Genomic DNA, 21349 nt, shown 5'->3' on the forward strand with positions numbered 1-21349 from the left:
GTGCTGCTACTTGGTTAAAAAAAATATGTATGTGTATATATATATAAAAATTTAAGCAAATTAAACTCCTGTTCCAGGCATACTTTTTAAAATTCAATTGGAAAATTGACGAAACTGATAAATAGATAAGAAAATTCTAACTTCCAAAATATTCCCCATATGCACAGCAACCAGTCATAACTAATAAAATACAAGATTCCACAAGAATTTAGGAATCAAAATGTTAAGCAGTGTTGTACCTAGCCTTCAGGTATCCTAATGCAGGACAGCTAGACACACAAAAAACAGTATATCAAGCACAGAGCAGCCTAAAGGGAAGTCCTGAAGAAAGGGTTTGCACTGTGTTAGTGCTTCAGCAGTACCAGACAACACAGTCTTCCATCTGGGATTTGGACCTAAGAAAGTTCTTAGTTCTTCTTTCCTTCTACCCTCAAGACAAACCAGTCAAACCAATTCTTTCAGGGTACAGCTTTTTATAGGAGGATTTTGCTAAGACAAGACTCAAGTCTCTGCAAATACTTCCTGAGGACACGGGGAAGATGCAGACTCCAACAGATTCAAGCTTGTCCCAGGAGCTCCCTTGTCCCACCATAGCTAAGGTGCTACCACATAACTGTAATGTTCTGTACTAGGTACTTGTCAAAGATAAATGGTGAGGATTTTAGAGAGAAGCTGGATGAGAGTTTGAGAATCATGGGTTTGTTGTTGGGTGTTTCCATTCAGTCTAAATCCCCCATCAGACACCGTGGCCTTTTTCTAATCTTTGAATGATCAGCTTTAGGATGGCTTACAAAAGCTGCTTTGTTCATTCAAAATCAAGGAAAAGAAAGCATGGTGCTGCAGCACATTTAATGCTGGCCAGATAAATGTTATAATGTGGTATTATGTTGAACTGATATGCTTGACTGGTTGCTTGCTGACCGGACCACGATGTGCTGGGACTTCAGTCTGTGACCTTTCAGGGGTGAAAGTTGTTCCATGGCACTGACATTTACCCAGGCTTTGAGAGTTTCTGACTTCTAATACAGTGACTGCTTTATGAGAAGTCTTGGCATATTCCACGGTTAAAAAAAAAAGAGAGGAGGGCAGTGTAAAAGGGACTTCAGCAGCCTTGGTTACCAGGATAAGGAAAGGAGAATGTAAGAAATCTAGAAATGTAAGCTTACTATTATCCCCAGGGAGAGGCAGCTCACCAAAACTCCATTAATTTTACAGCTGCGGCTTAAGCTCAGTGGGTTTTACTACACAGATGAACACTGGCTGTTCCCTGCTAGGTCTGCCCTAGTTTCACATAATTCAATTACTACCTCCAAACTTCTGTTTGTCTGTGTTCCTGGCTGCAGATATTTCTTCCTGTTCTTCCATTAGTTTGTCTTTAACAATTATCTGCAGATGATAAAACCTGACAATCTTGAAATATATTTAGAAAACTGCAAAATATACACGGCTCTGACCAAAAGTCCTTGCAATATAACAGATAATACTTATCACTAAAAATGCAGGCAGCAAAGCAGGCAGCTTTCACATGCACTAATAATATCATACTGTGAAAGCTGTAGAGAGGATGCTGTTGCACTGACAGATAATTTTGTCAATAATATTGCTTTTCAGTTATCGTTTTTACCCAGGTAAATAGTTATTTGGTACCGTTAGGGCATTTTCTTGGATCCAAGCTTTACAATTAAAGCAAAATTAGTGTCATTGATATTATGATAAAATAGAATGTAAAACAGAAAAATATGCAAATCAAGGGAAAGTATATTGCCTTAGCTTGTGCTGTGCGTTCAAGATGATTTACAGCATTTTACTGAATTAAAAGAACCAGCAGCAATGGAAAGATTATTCAGGGTGGGATAACTTCCTAGTGGGGCAGAAAAAAATGTAGCAGTTCCCAGGTTGCCCTCAACCCTATAGCCAGAGTAAGGAAGGAAAGGGAAAACAAAGGGACTGTGATTCAGCATGACACTGCCATCACAGCCATTTGGGGTCTCTCACAACAGCAGTTATAGTATTGTAACTTGTGCCACCAGTCTGGTCTGATACACAGCTGGCCCGGGCTCGTGGTACTGGCATCTAAAGTAATTTACAACATCTGTGCACATCCCCCAAGTCACACCGTGTGCCTCGGGGCTGCAGTGAAGAGTTGGATCATTAACTTTAGAGGCATTTAACTTATGCTTGCATTATGACTGCTGCCTGATGGCATCCTACTCCTCTGTTCCCAGGTTGCCATGACAAACTAAAAATCTTGATGCAACCAGAAATTAGTAAATCAGATGAGTTCCATGAGAATTTAGGGGATAGTAGCTCTGCCTCCAATATCTTAACAGATAATAATTTTCATGGCCACTTGACAGTGGCAACAGTTATGACTTCTGCATACTGCCTCATTAACATTTCTGGGATTTAGCACTTTGGAAAGATGCAGCTGTTCTTTGATTCATGAACACTGCAGCAGTGCACAGAGGATATACATGGCCAAATATTCATTAGCCTGGATTTAGGCACCTGTATATGTGACCTTCTTCTCATCATTGTTTGGAACTTTTAACACATCTCTTTGGAATCATGAGAGTGTTACTACTCATATTCTGATAAGAAATCAGCTCCTTTTTCTCCTCTTGGTCTCCACCCTTAAACTAAAAGAACATTTGTTTCATGAAGTTGTAAATGATCATTTTAGATGTTGCTAAGTTGGTATTTTTTTACCTGTAAATATGAATTAAACAACCTGATTTATGCACCATTTTAATGAGCACATCCAGAACTAAGTATGTACTAGATCCTAGTTTTTCCCTCTAAACAGTAAATACTGAAGATCAGTGTGAATTGAATTCAGGATAATCTTCATTTTTATAAAAGTACTTCTAGAATATATTATTTAATTCAAAAACTATGAAAAATAATGGTTTGCATTTCTCTTGTCAGGAGCAGCGATATTATGTGACAATTATGCTAACAAGCATATAAAATTTTGCTTTAGAGTAACAAGCTACAACAATGAAAAGGACAGCACATTTGGTTGCATAAAAAAGTTTATTTATGTGTTTACAGCTAAAGATAACAGTTCTGTCATGAGAATCTTACATTGCATTATTGCATATTGTAGTAAGTAGACTAATATGTGGCAATGACCAAGAAGGCTTCTGGCACAGATAAGCACATTGTCGTGCCTGGAAATCAGACTCCTCTATGAAGGAAAATTTGAGGCTTGGTTTTAAGCAGATTCTTTTCTGATAAATCTTGATCTTCACACCATTTTAATTACAAGTGAAGTAAAATTTATCTCATTGTGTTCATGTATTATTAGCTATCAGTCTTCAGGTTTATGATAAAATTATAACCCAGGGATGCTCACATCACACCCAGTGGGGTTTCCTGCAGCCCATCAGAAAAAAAATCCAGTGTACAGTTGCTTTCAGAACCCTTTTCTCTTCAGCCAGTTCAGCAGCTACCAAGGAGCAGGGGTTAATTCTAACAAATTGATTTGCTTCCGTTGTGTCATGAGGGAAGGATCAAAAGGAAAAATGGTGATGAGGAGCAGGTTGCAGTTGTAACAAGGGCAGTTCATGTAGCCAGAGGAGATCTTTCCCCACTCCATGATAATTCCAAGGAAAGAGGCTCCATAGCAAATAGCTTGCCAGTTTGCTCCAGTGACAGCAGCCCACTCCTGGACATTTTTCTTTGGGTGCATCTGAGGAGACCGCACTTGTGAATGATGTGGTTGAAGAGAACAGAATAAGCCCAGCTCTCCTGGGAAGTGTTAAATGCACTTGAGTTCCCCCTGCCCCTAGGGTTAGGGTTAGGGTAAATTTTCCTATTTGCTTCTTTTTCATTCTTCTAACCTTTTCTAGTTCAGGTTCTTAAGCTTTTCTGAACAATCATCACCAGATTAGAATTGCATTCTTTTGTTTTAAATTAAAACTGAGGTACTCACATCAGTCTAGGACTTAGAGCTTAAATTTTGACGTGATGCAGTAGAAATTCCAGCCACTGTCAACATTACATCTTATTGATGGATCTAGGGCTCTTTGTACATCTTCTAGCATCATTTAGCCATGTTTTTTTGCAGGAATGTAAATTTTATTGTAATTAAAAATACGAACATTTGCATTTTTCATAGGACTGTCAGGCAATTTTTATCTGTCCTGTATCACAACACTTTTAAGATAAACCATCCTACTACTGAAACAAATGCAAACTGAAATGCAAAATGATTTAATGAGACACACTACTGTAAACTCTCTCTTGTTCTCATCAGCCTTTTTCATTATCAAAGGAGTGTAATATCAAATTAGTTTAAATTCCTGACTCACAAGAGAATTCAAATAGTTTACAAATTAAGATTCACCTGGAAGAATGTTTTAGTGCCAGGATTAAATGTGAACTACCAGTTGATTGATAAGCAGAATTAAGACAAGTGAATAAAGTCCTTGGGGACCAAATCTTCTCAGTTCCCAAGAACGTGTCACTTAGCATAACCCCATTTATTTTAATGGTGATACACAAGGAGTTGCACCCAGCTCAAGGTCTTTAATGATCCCCATCTCTGAATGCAAAGACAGCTGTTTTTGTCATATATCTTTTACAATAAGAAAAGCTTCTTCCCACCCCCCCAGTAAGGGAAGAGATCTCTCACTGAAACATCTAGCTGAACTTCCCCTTTCAGTTAATTCTCATTCCTGTTGAGTTGTACACCCTTCATCATGACAGGGTCTCATTCTTTTTTTCAAGATCTTGTCCCTAAAACCGTGAGCTGAAGAAAGAATAAAAGTTTCACTTAATATGACGAGATTATACGGGACTACTGCAATAACTTTGTAGAATTTTAAGGCAGAGAGAAAATAATTGACCAGCCTGACCAAAAAACCGTCAACCACTGCCTCACCCCCTAGAAAAAAAACCCAACCAAATGAAAAACAAAACAAATGCACAAATGAAGTTGACCAGCAAGTATTAAATAACTTGTAATTTAACTAAACTGTATCTATTCAGAAAGACACTCTCTCTCAATTGCTGTTGAAAGCTATGTCCCATATGTTAATTGATTCTCACAGTTGAAAGTTAGCTGCTTACTTCCAATTTGAATTCTGCTAGACTCAAGGAGGGTTATTTCCTCCTAATATCTGGTGTTGAATGCTTATCAGTTAGTCATTTTTCAAGTAACAGAAGAATGGCGGGGTTTTAGTACTACCAATATTTTCATACGTTGCTTTTTTCACATACTTTCATGCATAGTGCATCATACAAGACATAGAATCATGTATTTGTCTCTGGAGGTGTATGTGCTTTAGCCTGTATGAAAAACCTGCCTCTCTAAGGAAGGATACCCCTGAGAGAAACCGAGATTTTTATGGTGGATTAGTCACTGTATAGTAGTGCTCAATTATTTAATTTTTTTTTCCTTTAAATTCTTCTTTAAATTTTAACAGAATCATAGAATCAATTAGGTTGGAAAAGACCTCCAAGATCATCAAGTTCAACCTTTCACCAATTACCACCAACTAGACCAGAGCACCAAGTGCCACATTCAGTCATTTCTTGAACACTTCCAGGGATGGTGACTCCACCACCTCCCAGGGTAGCCCATTCCAATGCTTAACAACCCCTTCTGTGAAGAAATTCTTCCTGATGTCCAACCTAAACCTCCCCTGATGCAGTTTGAGGCCATTTTCTCTTAACTCCACCTTGTTACAGTCTCCTTTCAGGTAGTTGCAGAGAGTAATTGGCAAGATAAATTACAAAACCTCTATTTTTTTAAGTTTTTGTTGTCAGAGTTTTCTATATTTTGACTTGCTAATTTTACTCCAGCTCACAACTTCAATTTTTTTCTAGAGTCCCACTTGCCTATGATAGTGCACTACCTTTACTCTACTATCCTACCCTCATAATTTCATTTTTCTGAGAAGACTTTAAACACTGGTATATTAAAGCTTTTAACTATAAAATGTACTTCCAGTAAATGATAACTAAGGTGTTGCCATTCTGAGTTAAATAGGAATACTGCAGCAGTTGTTATCAAGCTTCTCAAATGTGATTCATACTGTGTAAGATTTTATGCATTCAATCAAATCCTTGTAAAAAAAGGATATGATACCCATGTCCCATCTGAGATTAGCCATCAAAATAAAATACAATTTTTTAAAAGGAAAATAAGAGTACATAAACTACCTTCTCTTTGTCTTTCAAATTAGGTTTAAGTTCATCATTGAATCCTTTATTATAATTCAGGAAAATAAACAAAACTAACAGAGTAGAGCTTAAAAAATCAGCAAATGACAGTTAAAATACACAACTTTTTTTTCTACCAAGGTAGTGCTGCAATTCTTCACAAAATAACTCATGGCCCTGGTGGCAAGGTAATGAAAATAAAAGAAAACCTTGAAAACAAAGAACTTCTACAGGTGAGAAAAATATATACTAGATTCTTGGTGGTTATTTTGTACCATGCCAGAAGAGCAAGAAAGTAATAAACACTGAGGTTATGGCCACAGTGTGTCACTGGAGCTGGGTACATAGAACCAGGGACACATCAGCGAAACTGGAATGTCATAGTACCCCTTATTATTTTTTCTATTAAAGATTTTTGCTTTATAAAACCAAAGAAAAAAATCTGTGTGCAGCTTGACAGATGAAATCACTGCAGAGAGAATACTGATAGTTGTACAGCTCCTACTCTGTTCCATTTGAGATCCAACCCACTGCTAGTCAACCAGAAAAGAACATTTAATCAGGTTATGTAGCCCGAACATAAGCTTTCTTTTGTTGGTGGTTCTGTTATTAGTATTTGAACAGCTGGTAAGGAGAAGAAACTCTCCAAACTAAAGAATTCACATCTAGCACCTCCTCAGGTAGAAGAGGGTGTCCCACTTATCATGAATAACATTCAGGTCACCCTATGTATTGTTTATGAGGTCCAGTGCTGTACAGAGATCCTGAGAAGGGGACAGGTTTAGCTACAAAAGTTTCAGGTAGAGATTTTGCAAGTTTATCTTGAGGATCTGGTCACAGTCTTCCATTTGTTTATTTAGAATCATGTATCTGAGTCCCTTAGTAAGCTTGGTGGTCTTTACATTTAGAATAATAGAGATGTGAAGGGATGTATCTATCATAATTAAAAGAACAACTGTTACATTCACCTGACTAGATTGAACCTTCTTGTGCAGCTCAATCACATATTTCTTCTTCTGATATCAGTGTCTTCTGCCACCTGACATTTGCAAACTGAAGTTCTGACTCTCCCACTGCGAATATCCTCATACGGCCCTGAACGTACCCACTGTCAATCTCCTTCTCAGCTTGCAAATCTCATTGAATGTTTAATTTCTTTTTTCTCCCTTCATATTATGGTTGGTGCTATTGCTGAGTCTTCCTTTAGTATCTGAGTCTTAGTATTTGAGTATTTGATAAAGCTTTCAATATTACTATGGCTTGTGGTCTGACATGGTCTTCCCCAGTATACAGCAGCATGTTTCCTTCAGTTTCTCAGCGGTCTCTTTCTTCCTGTCACTCTTTCCTACTGCTTAGATCTTTTGATTCTTCTAAGTTTCACCCTTGGTTACCCCACTCACTAGCCATGCTCTACTCCCTTAGAAACTGCCACCAGTAATAATTTTGTCTAATCAACATCAGATTTTTTAAAATACTGTTCTAAGATACACAGATCTCAGGCTGTGGAAAGAAACACATCATCCAACGCATGAGCCCATGTTTTTGTCCTTACTGCTGTTGGGCTTTAATATCCAGCTGTATTCTGTTTCATTATTGCCTTGTCCACACATTTATCTGGGTACTCAGCCTCACTGCCCATCTCCTTCACTGCAGTCTCTTTCCCCTCTACCTCATGCTCTCCCTTGTAATTTTAAAACTCTTCTTGCTCCTTGCTGTCTGCTTTCACAGCCAGGCCAGTATCCCCATGATCAGATACTCTCTGAGCCTGTCACTTGCTCTATCAGCTGCCTCCTGGCACATCCATGGCCCCCCTTTTTGTCTCCTCCCTGGGCTCCCTGTAATCCCAGGCTTCCCACAATCTACCCTCATCTGCTCTGCAACAGCATCAACCAGCTCTCTATTCCTACCCTGCCTGAATCCCACAGGGAAGTAGGAGGAAGAAAAGAGACACTCTTCACTGCAGCATCTAGTTAGGAGCAAAGACACTGCCTCTGGCATCCCAGAGGGGTCATCTCAAGGAAAGGGTAAGCTGCTGTTGGCTGGAGCTTGACCTATGTGCACAGAACTATCAGAGACTTTTACCTCTAAGAAACCTCTACTCATGTGCAAATTAAAATTTACTGACTTAGTCCAACTGAGACAGATTTTGAAGAGGACAAGACAACTGTGTTGTGCATATCCCCCTTTCTGTTCCTCTCCATTCAATCTTTCATGAATTTAGGTTGCTTAAAGAACAGCTGTCAAAGGTATCAGCAAAAGCACTTTTAATATGATGCTGTGAAACTGTGTCGTAACAAACTTCCATGACAAGGTTCAGTTTATTACTGGACAGCACAACCAGTTGAACTCTGATTCAGCACTTATCAAGACACAAATCAAAGTTACTAAGTCAAATCAATGCTATCAAGTCAAATCAAAGTTACCATACTGCAAGATCATACACAGTATTGGTTACTTACCAAAGAGCAGTTGCTGGCAAAAGGTCTCACTGTCTCAAGGAGAAACCTTGAGGAACCTCAGGTTAAGGGAAGATCACTGCCATGCAGCCACACTGCCCAGCAGGGATTGCTCAAAGAAGGCTCACTTAGGCTGCCATATTTATGTGAGGGTCTCCACTCTGTGGGTCGAGCTTCTAGATGTGTGAACTGGATTTGGCTTATGCTGGAAAGATTGCTCCTGCAAGAAGGATAAGCAATCCTTCAAAGGTTAACCCAGTCTCTAGAGCAGGTGTGCTGGTATCATTCTCAGTATCATTCCTGAAACGGAAAACACTGCAAGTTTTGGCTGTGTTTTTCTGAATGGGTTACTCCCTTGGAGGATCAACTTGTTTAACTGCTCAGACTAAAGACTAAAGTCCCTTTTGCCACTCAGTATATCTCAGTTCTGTCTCTTTAACACCAAAATACAAGATCATCTGAAAGAATAAAGACAAATATAAGCAAGCTGCCAATCCTGAAATGCCTGTGGAGCATCTTTAATTACAGCCTGAGGCCTCAGGAGGAGACCTGGGAGCACAGTTACTGCAAAGTCATTGGCCCATGGCATTTTCAATTAAAACCTGTCAAGCCCAACAAGATGTGCTCAGATAGAAGGGGAATTACTAGCTATGATCTTTGGAATGAAATAATCACACATTTTGGCGTGGGATGGACATGAGGCCTCATCAGATCCCATCAGAATGTATCATTCAGAGCTCTGAAAGTGATGGAAATTATGTTTCCAAATCTTTGGTACAAGGTAAGGATAAGGTTCTAAGAAGGGAAATCACAGTTAATTAAATGGGCTAAAATACAGGCAATTCGATATCCTGGTTGAAGCCAAAGTAAAGTTAATTTTCTTCTTAGTAGCTTGCAAAGTGCTGTGGTTAGGATTTAGTATGAGAATAATGTCAATAACACACTGATATTTTATTGTTGCTAGAAGTACTTACTCTAAATCAAGGACTTTCCAGTGTCTCATGCTCTGCCAGCAAGCAGATGCACAAGAAGATGGGAGGGAGCATAACCAAAACACCTGAACTGGCCAAAGGGAAATTCCATACCAGGGAATGTCATACTCAGCATATAAAGTGGGAGGGGAGTTGGCTGGGGGTTGTTAATGCTGCCTAGGAATGGTCTAGGCATTGATCAGCATGTGGTGACTAATTGCATTGTGTATCACTTGTTTTTCTTGGGTTTTATTCCTCTCCCTCTCTTCTTTTCATTACAATTAGGAGTAGAAGTAATAGTATTTTTTTTTAAATTATTAAACTGTAAGTATCTTAACCCACAAAGTTTACCTTTTCTTATCCCTTCTTCTCCCTGCCACGGTGGGGGAGGCTGTTTGCTTATCATGCTCAGAGAAAAAAAGACACATCCAAGAAAACCTGGAAGTCCATGAATGCCAAACAGACTGCAGCAACAAGGGGTATGCACCAAGATAAGGAAAAAGGTCTCTCAAGAGCCCAGCCTGTTCCTGAAAGGTCAGAACATAACCTTTAATAGCAAAAGCTGCCACAGGTGTTTACTGCATGTGACCTGGAGGTCTATTCAGAAGCTAAGAAGAAAACCAGGAAGTTTTCTTAAACTTTGCAGGTTTAAGCCTGCAAAGTGCTATATACATTGAAGAGGAGTTGAAGTACAAATGTGCCAGTTAATCATAACCCATTTTTTCCCTAAGTTACCCAAAAATTAGTAGGAAGACAATCAGTGGAGGATGATGAGAAAAAGGCATCATGAACAGGAAAGGGTCAACATCCATACATGCTGGGTTCAGTTACCAGCACTACAAAAACTCACAGGTGGCTGAACCAAACATTTCATTTTCATTAGGATAGGTTTGCTTGCTGAAAGAGGTTATTAGAACAGCAGGCCACGTAGCCTCAATTATTTACTTACTAATAGGTCACTAACTTGATTCTATCAAATACACATTTCATGTGACTACTGGTGCTTGGACACTTCAGATACAACCTCTTCTAGTAAATTAACCAGTGCTAAGGCATCAGCACTGAACTTAATTACCTAGTACTTTTACTTGTTTGGACTGACTTCAGCAAAGTTTTAGTGTAGGTCAGCTCACACATCCCTAAACACGTCCTGATCTGAAGTTAGGGTGGATAAGTACTGTCTCCAGGGAGCAGTTCAGGTGACATTACACTTTGTGGTGGGCACTAGAAGAGTTTAATGTGATGTGTACAGCATGTTGGCCTAGGGACTAGATTAGTAAGCCCTGTGCTGTTTTATTTATTGAGACAGATTCTGCCATTAAAGCAGGATCGAAAGACAGCAGATGGAATGACAGAGGAAGACAGATCATACCAAGAAACCAAAAAGCCTAGAGAGTAACAGAGCTGAACAGAAAGACAACTGTAACTAGTCAGAGAAAAACAGAAGACTAAAGCAGACAGTTTCCAGCCCAGGAGTAGGAGGATTCAGAGCTTTTGCCAGTCATTGAGCTGCCTTAGGCAGAAGAAGTTGGGCTTACGAGAACCACAGAATGGTGCTTCTCCAGCCAGAGGCTTGGCCAGCACAACAGAGAAACTGCACAAGGCACATCTTGTGGGCTTAGCAAAAGGACACTAATAGACCATGAAAAGCTTATGGCATCTATTGGTTGAGATGTTACCACAGAGATGGCACTGAGAGAAGTGAAGGCAGAAACAAATCCCCCCAAAAAACAACAGCATCACAGCCAGTCAAAAACTGGGATGAAGACCTACACATTTAAATGGGTAGAAGGCCTAACACAATGTATTGGTAAAGGCCAAATGACAGTAGTCAACTCTGAGCTGGGACAAAGTGACTGCTGGAAGTCAGCAAATACTTGCACAGATATTTCAAAATAACCTGGATATCACAGAGAAGGCAGAAAATTACAAGAGTTCAACAGAAGAAGCCAACATGTAAAAACACAGCAAAAAATTCAGCTGTTATGAAGCATGTCTATAAATAGATTTTTCAACTAAAGAGATAAATTAGAGAAATATGGTGCAAAATTTATCACACCTTCTGATATATGACTTCATATATCAACCTTGCAGATGTCTCCCATCCAACCAGGTTTTACTAAACTCCCTTTACAGTAGCTGAAAAGAATATACATGATTCACCTCACTTATTTGAGACACCTGCTTTAGAATGACATGACTTGTGCCCTACTGGTCTCTCCATTTCCAAGAAGGGAGTTTCAGTGATTAGCTCAGATGGAGACATCTGCATGTGGCCTCGTAACTCCCAGCCAGGGAGTCGTCTTGTGTTTTACCTCCCATTAAGCACCATGCAGGAGGTTGATTGTCGTTTTCATATGTGGAAGGCATTTTTTCCCAGACAGTTAAAGTGGCATACAACTATATGGAGTTCTTTTTCACATAGTCATGCAATCAAGAGGGCTGGCTTTGGGCTGATTTACAACAGTTGAATTGCCTTTTAGTGTAACTTCTTCATTCAAAATGGTCCAGTGGAGGTCACTAAGCCAGCAGACTAAAATTTTGATCGTGATTTGTACCATGATTTAAAATGGTAAAGAGCTGTGCTGGCTCTGTCTTTAATAGAAACCGTAGTTCTTTCCATCTGCCTCTCTTCTACATGCTGTGTTCACTGTCATAGCATGGATAATGGCTTCCCACAGAGGCCCTCAGCAGGGTGGAGTGCAAATTCACTCTTGGAATGCACTGGAATGTACTGGTGAAATCTGCATGGGACAACCTTGCTGGATAGTTTAGGATACCACAGGAAAGGCTTTAACTTCAGCTGTTAAGAATATCAGTTCTAACTGCAGTAGGGTGTCTAAGTCTCTTTTTCCTAACAGATTGTCAGCTGCACAATATTAATAAAACAGAGGAGCAACAATAACAGAAAATGAAGTTACATTAACCTAAAAAATGAGACAAGTGTATTATAAGTTAACAGTCCTTTACTACACCCACACCAAGTTCAAATGTTCACAAATGAAATGGTGTGAAGTCAAGTGTGCTATTTTTAAAATATAACAGACTGATAAACCTTGAGCTAATACCTAAGGACAAGGCTGGTACTGAGCTACTGCACATTCCAGTGAGGAATTAAATATTAATATAGAAGGCTAGTGGTAGTTTCTTACAGGTCTTGACATCACTGAATCTTGCAGCAGCAGTGCTAAGAGCCAGACCCTGTGCTTTTTGCTTACAGACCTCATGATAATTTCAAATGGAATCTTCCCTCTGTAAAGGCTGAATAAAAATTGTAGGGCATGGGCCTTGCAGCATGGAAAACAGTGTTTTAAAAGCTTGTGGAAGCTGCTAAGTCTGAGAAGTTTGCTCTTAGAGCTTGAACTCAAATCTTCCTTCATAAATATAGCCAATACACTGGTGTTTTCATATCCCAAGGAGAAACTTGATGTAACATGAGCCTTGCAATATTTTACAAGGCATGCTTAACCTCTTAATGTGTGCCATGCAAAGATTAAGAGGCAGTGTTATTACTTGCAAAATCACCTGCTATTTCCGGGAAACAGTCATCTGCTGGATCTGTCCTTGTCACTGGCATAAGTATAATGCTTTTAATAATCTCCCATTACCTAATGATGTGGTTGCATCAAAATGATGGATATACTATAGCTGGCAGAATTTTTTAAGATCTTCTCATTTCTATCTTGTTCTTCTGGTGCCATCTAGAGGTTTTATTCTTGGATTTACAAAACAGAAAATAAAGTGCTTTATTATACTTCAAAGTTTCCTTTAAAAACCATCTGTGAGTTAACATCACTTAGGGTGCTATTATCACTGAACCTCCGTCTCCATACAAGAGCAGATTAATGAAGTGAGTACAAGTTTTTGAGCTGTGAGGTGCAAGTGAGCCTTAGGGGTTGGAGAAAGATTTACACTAGAGGCGAATACTGTCATAAAAAAAAATCTTTTCCTCATAAAAAGCACCTGTAAATTTGCCTTAGGAGGAATTTTCATAGAACTTGTTTTCCAGAAAATAAACAGCAACATATCAAAGCAGCTTCAAAGGAAGCAGGTGCTTGGAGAAAAAGCAGCCTTGCCAGTCTTGTAGCAGAATGCCGACATGACAAGCACAGCCATGACTTTGACCCATCAGCACAACTGGCTGACATCTTATCTGCCTCCCATGACAAGTCGGCGATGCTCCATTTCACTCTAGCATTGCCTAGAAAAGTGCAACATGAAGTTCAGACAACACAAAACTCAACAGTGTGACAGAAAATCATTCTAATAGAAACATTTCTTCTTAAAAATAACAGAAACAGCTAATTTATTGTAATGGGCTCCTAGTTTTATAGAAATAATAGACTAGATTCACTTCTGGTATAAATGAGTCAATTCCCTTGACCTTAGGGTGAAAAGTGATTTGGCATCAGACCTTCTCCAGCATGACACTTACCTTCTTGTTTCCCCCCTTTGAAATGTTTATTAATTAAGCTAATGCTAGCACCAGGTCTATGGAGGGTGTGTGCAAATGCTAATATGCCTCACTATGTATTCCATCTAAACTGACTACCAGAGCATTGTGTTTGTCCTTCTAATATCCATCCAATTGTATTGCCCCTCCAGGCAACTGGATGCACATTCACTCTGAAAAGATAGTCCCTTTTATATAGAGTTGACCCAATTCATTTCCTAGCACTGGTGACAAGATTTTAAAATGTGTACAAAGGAACTAAAGGTGCACTGAACACTGAAAAATGTGAAAGAGTTTCTAGGAAATCCTTAGCCTTTTGAATACAATGTTTCTGTGAATGACAATTTCTGTACTTCAGTAGAGGATTAACTGTCATAATAAATTATTTCTGTTTGCCTGGAAGGAAATAAGCGAAGCTTGCTTAACTAAGAAGGCCAGCTAAAGGTACAGCAGAGATGAGACTAACCTTGTCTCCTGTGCCCAAGGATACCTCTGAAAGGCTGCTATAACATGCAATAATTTGATAGTGTCAGGTAAAATTAACCTGTGTACTGTAGAAGGAGATAAGAATAATATTAAATTCCTACTAGTACTCATTTTGTATGCTACAGAGACTGGCTCTCATGTTTTGTGAGCCTGCCATAGTAAGATTTTGAAACTCTTAAAGGCTTTTAATAAGAAACTAGAATTAAAAAAAAAAAAAAAAGAAAGAAGAAAATTTGGTTTATTTTGTTGAGATACTTGCTGAAGTTCTATGATGACAGACTCACAAAAAATATTTTTTTTTATTTTGATAGATATTTGGGGGGTAAATCCTTGCTTTTCTTTGGGTTCTAAAATCTCCTAACTAAACTACTTTGTGGCAATATCATGTTCTTCTGTCTTTAACCCTCTTGGATGCTTTCATTCAACAACCAGCTGCAGAATGTGGTTCTATAGCCACAAGTTTTCACCCAAAAGAAGCACTTTTCATCACTGTTCAATGTAATTCCTGGCTGTTTATATTATACTTAAATATAAACTCACTGTTCATTTGCTTTAAGGTATGAAAACCTTTCAAAAAGCTTTTTATTTTAAATCAAACATCTTTTAATAAAATGTGATTAAAGACTATTTCCTTTCCAGAGCTGGTCTGTTGTTTTTTATCATGACTACTCACAGATATCAATGAGTTGCAAAGGAGACTTGCAGTCTTTCTTCTTTGAGGAATTTGAAACTGCAGAGAATCCATTCTCATCATTACCTGTTCAGACTATGAGGTTTCTAAATAATTTATATTTCCATTCCCTAAATCCTTCCTCCACTACTGAAAATTAAGATAAATTACAAGAAAGGGAGAAAATCTTTCAAATCTAGCATTTAACAAGCTCACGTGAGAGTCAGGATGTCTAGATCTAGTCTCTTTTTCAGTTTGTTTACCCAGTCAGACAAAGTTAAAAAAAAAAAGATAAGATAAATAGAAGCAGCACTTCCAAACACAAGCCAAACTCAGCATTACTGTACTACCCTTGGTGGTCAGAGGTACAGGTTCAAATCTCCAAAGATGAGGAGGAGGAAGGGGATTGCTGCTCTCCTGTCTCTTGAGATGAGTGCTCCAACCTGCTATATCTGAAAGGTTGTAAATAGGTTTATTATTTAGTCTGCTTTTCATCTTTCCTCAAAACAAAATAACAACAAAAAAAATTGGAATCAAGTGAATTGTTTGCCAAGCAAAACAATGAAAGGTCTGTGTCACTTAGATGAAATTAAAGAGAAAAAAAAAAAAAAGAAAAAAGAACTGAGATTACATTTGTTCTGAAACTGTCCGTTTTCCTGGGGTTTTTCAGTTTGCTGCAGAGAGGCGTTGGAATTCAGAGCTGTATTTCCCAAACTTAAATTCAGAAGCTGAGATTCAGCACCAGCTTTCAGTCATGACCCCAAACACAAATTACAGAACCAATACTTGTGCCAAACACTTTCATCCAATTTCTCCAGTGAAGATTTTGCAGAGCACCATTTCTCCATGTTGCCCCTTATTCAAGCTCCCCTGTCTCCCACAATGCTCCGTTTTCCTCTCATTTATCCTAGAGACAGGGAGAAGTCACCAGAGATGAGGGCTACATTCAATATGTTTGTATCACTACTGTTACTTACTATTACAACTCTTTGCTGGAAGCTTCTTAGCAAATAACAAAGTTTCATCTAGGTAGATAAGTGGACTTTTATTGAACAGGGAGCCTGATCTGCAAAAAGCCATAACTGCAGACACTCAATCATGTATTGCATGACAGACAGGTAAGCAATTGCACTGAATCCCATCTTATGTGAACTTTTCATGATAAACATATATTGAAATTTTTGCCTAGCAGAACACAGAAGAGTTCTCTTGTTCTTTTTAGTTAGAGGAGAATCAAAGACATAATTATCTGGAGTGACTGAGTTGTATACATATCTTTTGGTATCAGTTTAAGCTTGATCTGTAACGTTAAAAGTAAAATTAATGTCGCAAGTGCCACCCAGTGACTGTGATTAACCATATTTTACATTCTTTATTGAAAGTTAATAGTCTTCATGCTACCAGCTGTGAAATTGTGCAATAAGCAATAATTAAACAATGAAAAAGAATAAACAGAACTAGTTAGGTGTGTTTCAGATCAGTGAGTAGTAAAGGCGACTTTTAAAGTTTTATTAGCACAAAGCAAGAAAAACAAAATACAACTATGTGACCTATGGTTGAGTGAGTAAACAGTGAACATCTGTAAAAGTCTACCAAAGTCACACTATTGATAGAACAACAGTAACACTACTAAATGAAGACTATTCACTAGACTTACGGGACCAGAGGTTTCAAAGTCAAAGGGACCATCTCTGAATATCTATCTAACTGCAGTTCACTACCTTTACTAATGGTACATTTGCTCTCAGAGGGTTGCTGAGCCGCTTTGCAAATGGTTGAAAAGTGTGAAAATGGAGGTGTACTGTAAGTTTGTAGGTTTGTGAAACTTGCCATTGCATATGAGAACCTCTAGCAGGAATTTGGCTTTTTGCTGTTTGCAAGTCCCAGCCTATTACATGTATTCAAAAATGAGATTGCTGCAGATGTGTACAGCACCATGGCAGAGCTACCTCCCTAAAGAAAACTCTTAAAAGCTCAGTTTCCCTTTGGACATTACCAATGAATTCTGTGTGGGAACAGCTCAACTACAGCTCATGTATTCCATTTTGTTTGTCAAACACAGTGTCAAGCTTCACTTGTTATTAGATTTTCACTCGTCCTCAGGTTTGAGGACTTCTTCTGATGGTGGTATTGGCCTGGGTTTAGCAAGTTGGCCGGGCTTAATTTCAGGCATTTTTTCACCATGTCTGTACACACTTACAGTGACATCCACTGTTTCCCCACCATATTTGTTTTTGACATGGATGCTATATTTGCCTGAGTCTTCTGAGGTCACTCCCTTGATTGTTAAACTGGCATATTTCCCTTGTTCCAGTTTAAATGAACAGTGCTCATCAATTTCAAAGGCCTTGTCATTCTTGAACCAAACAACTTCAGGGTCAGGATTTCCAAACACAGTGCAGGTCAGATTCAGCGTCTGAGAGAGGAAAACAGAAGTCATTTTGAGACCAGTCAGTCAGATTTTTTTAACCAGAATATTCAGACACTTTTTATTTCTATTTAATTAAACTATAACACAATATCATGTTCTTGAAGACTGAAAGTAGTGTTCCTAATATTTCTTTTTTCCTTGATTCAAACTTTCCACCATCTCACCAGTGACTGCAATACAGTACTAGCCTCAGGGTTAAAGTGTCTGAAGATGGTAAGTTGGACAGTCATTGCAGTCCTGCTTGCAGGAGACTCCTGACAACCTATTAGTCTGACATGAGGTTCAGGCAACGATAGCTTTAAAAACATCCTTAAAGCTTCCCTGTACACGACAGGGAGCAAGACTAAGCAAATCTTTTCTGACCAAAGCCTCCCGAGGTTATTGCTCGAGATTATTAAAAAAAAAATCGCTTAAAAATAGAGTATATAACATGAATCACTGGACATCGATTCCAGGTGCTGCTGACTAGTAAAAGAGGAAACATTTCATGAAGAATAAATTATACATAAATGTTGGTAAAGTGCTCATAATCATAGAATGGTTTGGGTTGGAAGGGACCTTAAAGATCATCTAGTTCCAATCCCCTTGCCATGGGAGGGAAACACTCTACAGGCAGAGACACATTCCACTACATAGGGTTGTTCAAAGTCCTGTCCAACCTTGCCATGTGTTACATGCACGTACAGCATACTCAGAAAATAGCCAAAATTACTTAATAGACATTCCTGGTAGCTTAGGTATTTTTCAAAGACTGAACTGAGGTTGAAGGAGCTCATAAAATTTTCATGGTCAGTCTTCCAAATTTTTATAGGTTTACTGCTGAAACCCGTTTTGACCATCCCTCTGCATATGTATGTAAACTTCATGTACTTAGGTATAGTGATCACATAACAAATGAAAGAACCATTTAAGAAGTTGCATTGATTACTTTAGTGCCTACTTTGTCCATCTTTGCTGGAAACTCATTCTGTTCAAAATTCTGCCCTAGATAATTAAGTCACCTTAAGAATTTCACATATGCAACATTGTGTTAGAAAAAAAAGAAAACAAACAAACAAAAATGCACAACAACTCAAAACTAATAATTTCTACCAGAATTCTTCCTTATATTCCCTCCATATTCCCCTTCAGGCTTCACCAAATCCTGAGGGAGCTGAGAAATTCCACCTGTATTCACATGTCCATGTTTTGAGCAATGTTTTTCTTGACTGATGATGACTGAATAGGTATGATATAATTCGGAGTAAAAATAAAACAGGAAGAAATTTTAAGTGATCAAACCCACCATATGTTCACTAATAGAAGCAAGTCTTGCATACTACATGCCTCCAAAATCAGAAAGAATGTTGAAGGAAGATTTACACACTCAGGTCAGGGTACAACCTAGTGACAAGCTAAATCTGTGAATATTCTTGAAGAAATGATATCATGTAGGAGGTAAAGTTAATTAATATCATACAGGAATCAGCCTTACTATAAAATATTTAAAGGAGTAATGATGCAAATGTAAAAATAAAATTTTGGGAAAATAACCTACTGTCTACTAGTACGAGTTTAATTTTTTCTGTCCTTTCTGTAACATGGACAATATTTAATTACTATTGCTTTGAAAAGTTACCTCATTTAAGAGCAATTAATAATTAACTCATAATAATTAATCAAGTCTTAATAAGTTAATATTAAAAACTTAGCAGAGAACAGATATATTCCACAATAATTTTAGATAATTTGGATCTGTTGTAATCTATTAAATTTTAGATCTGACCTAAAATCAAATTACTGTCCTACTGCTTTCAGTTTCTATAAAATCATCTGCATTCCCTCCCCTTTTGCCATCAAAGTAAACCTCCCACCACTCAACATCGACTCATTGACAAAAACTGTCCTTACCTTCCCATCCATTATAGTAACGACATCAGGCAAACCACCAATGACTTTACCACGATCTAGGAGTTAAAGAAAAATATGGGGATTGTGTGAAGTTTAGCCCTCAAAAATACTCATTTTTTTAGTGATTTTTCAACTTAATGTGTCACAGCTTTTTTTTTTTTTCCTTTTTTTTTTTAAGTTGTCTTCCAAAAAACATAATACAGCTTTTGTGTTATTTTGTGGTGGGGGTTTTATGTACTGTAAGATCCCCACAGATTTTTTTTTAGCAGAGATTGTGCTACACCATTCTAAACTTACACATGTAACAACCTTGAAGCTACTGCTGACCTTGACAGTTTGTGCTTTGGGCCCAGAGCAAAGCAAGGAGGATGCTTTTAGCATCTTGGTGGTATCTGAGATCTAAGGAAAATTTGTTCTGCCGCTGTCTTTGCGGGCAGAAGCATCCTGTCATTACCAGGGGAATTGATATCATTTCCAGCACTCTTACAGTCCCTATCAGTAACAAGTTTCCCCACTATCTAGGTCTCAGCAAGCAATGCACAATAGGCATCAGCAGGCAATTTTTTACTTAATAGATAGATACCAATATTCAGTATCATCAGCAGCTTTCAGAGTCAACACCTCCTTGTATGACACACAAATCACATTTCATCAAATCTCTGCAGATGCAGGAAGATACAGTGGAGACTTGCAAAATATGCAGAGCTTTCAGTGGGTTTCCATTGGAATTGAAGACAACTAAATCCACAAATTACTATTGCTATTGCAGTATTTTGTGCTAGCAGAGGATTTCTACAGTCAGAGAACTCAGTAAGTTGTGACAGCATATCATGACGGATGCCTTAAAAAGAACACTAGACTACATCATAGAACACCTGTGATATAATGTAAAATAAACTTACTCTTCTCAGCAAAAGCAGCTGCCCTAAAGTTTTTGAGGAAGAAAGAGAAATATATAATATTATTGATGAAATTAGTAATGAAATATTTTTTGTAAGTAAAGACACTGTTGTTACAGCATTAAAATGCAAAAGAGGTAGCACTTACTTGAGTCGCTGGAATTCTGCAAGTGCATCATCAAAAGCTGTAACAAAACAATTGAGAGGGTTATCGTCCATCAACGTAACTTGCACTTGGGGCTCAGTACAAACTTTTAAACACATGCCTGTGTTACAGCTCTCTTAAAACCCATACAGAGTGACACAGTAGTGCAATGGGAAAACTAGGCCCCTGAAACCCAATGCAACTGATGCTGAAATCAGATACAAGACTAAAAAGATCCTAACATTTATAAGACTGAACTACAACTAGTTCTGATCAAAAACTATCTGTTTTTAATGTCATTCCTCTGAGTATTGCCAGTAAAATCTGCATAATCTATGAAAAGGCACCATATAAATCTGACATTATAAATATACCTTGCCCAGACAGATCAAGTGTCCTTTTGTAGGATTCCTTGTCACCAAAGATTTCAAAGGTGTAGTTTCCCTTATCCTTTTCTGTGGGTTCCTGTATCTGCAGCCATGCAATATCCTCTCCACCTCCAATCTTCATCTTTTCACCAGAAGAAATCTTAGATTCCCTGGAAAAAAAGAATAGAGATGAGTTTAAACATTCTTTTCCTGTATATTCGCCATAGGAAATCATCTATAAAAAGTTACAAAGGATAATATACTATTCCAGAACTACAGATAGATTGTAGCTAATGGGAGAAATTTCCCAGAAGACTCTTTGCTTCCTACTGGGGGTAGGAAACACTTTGAAACCATTAGCTTGAGTTTTCATTTCAAAGATTAATTTGTTCACCCTCTTCTCATCCTG

General features: G+C 38.2%; 1 protein-coding gene across 2 annotated transcripts in view; it reads right to left on the minus strand.

The window, feature by feature from the left end:
* Positions 1 to 16550: 16550 nt before the first annotated feature.
* Positions 16551 to 21349, minus strand: part of MYOM2 (myomesin 2) — a 75369-nt gene continuing 70570 nt past the window's right edge. For both annotated transcript variants that reach the window (XM_032682614.1, XM_032682615.1), the window contains exons 34-38: positions 20947 to 21110; positions 20576 to 20612; positions 20431 to 20453; positions 19529 to 19584; positions 16551 to 17623 (exon numbers count right to left, since the gene is read on the minus strand). In XM_032682614.1, coding sequence (XP_032538505.1) covers positions 17297 to 17623; positions 19529 to 19584; positions 20431 to 20453; positions 20576 to 20612; positions 20947 to 21110 — 607 coding nt within the window. In that variant the 3' untranslated portion in view covers positions 16551 to 17296. The remainder of the gene's footprint in view (positions 17624 to 19528; positions 19585 to 20430; positions 20454 to 20575; positions 20613 to 20946; positions 21111 to 21349) is intronic.

Source organism: Chiroxiphia lanceolata, chromosome 3 (assembly GCF_009829145.1).
Source record: "Chiroxiphia lanceolata isolate bChiLan1 chromosome 3, bChiLan1.pri, whole genome shotgun sequence".
Lineage (NCBI taxonomy): Eukaryota > Metazoa > Chordata > Aves > Passeriformes > Pipridae > Chiroxiphia > Chiroxiphia lanceolata.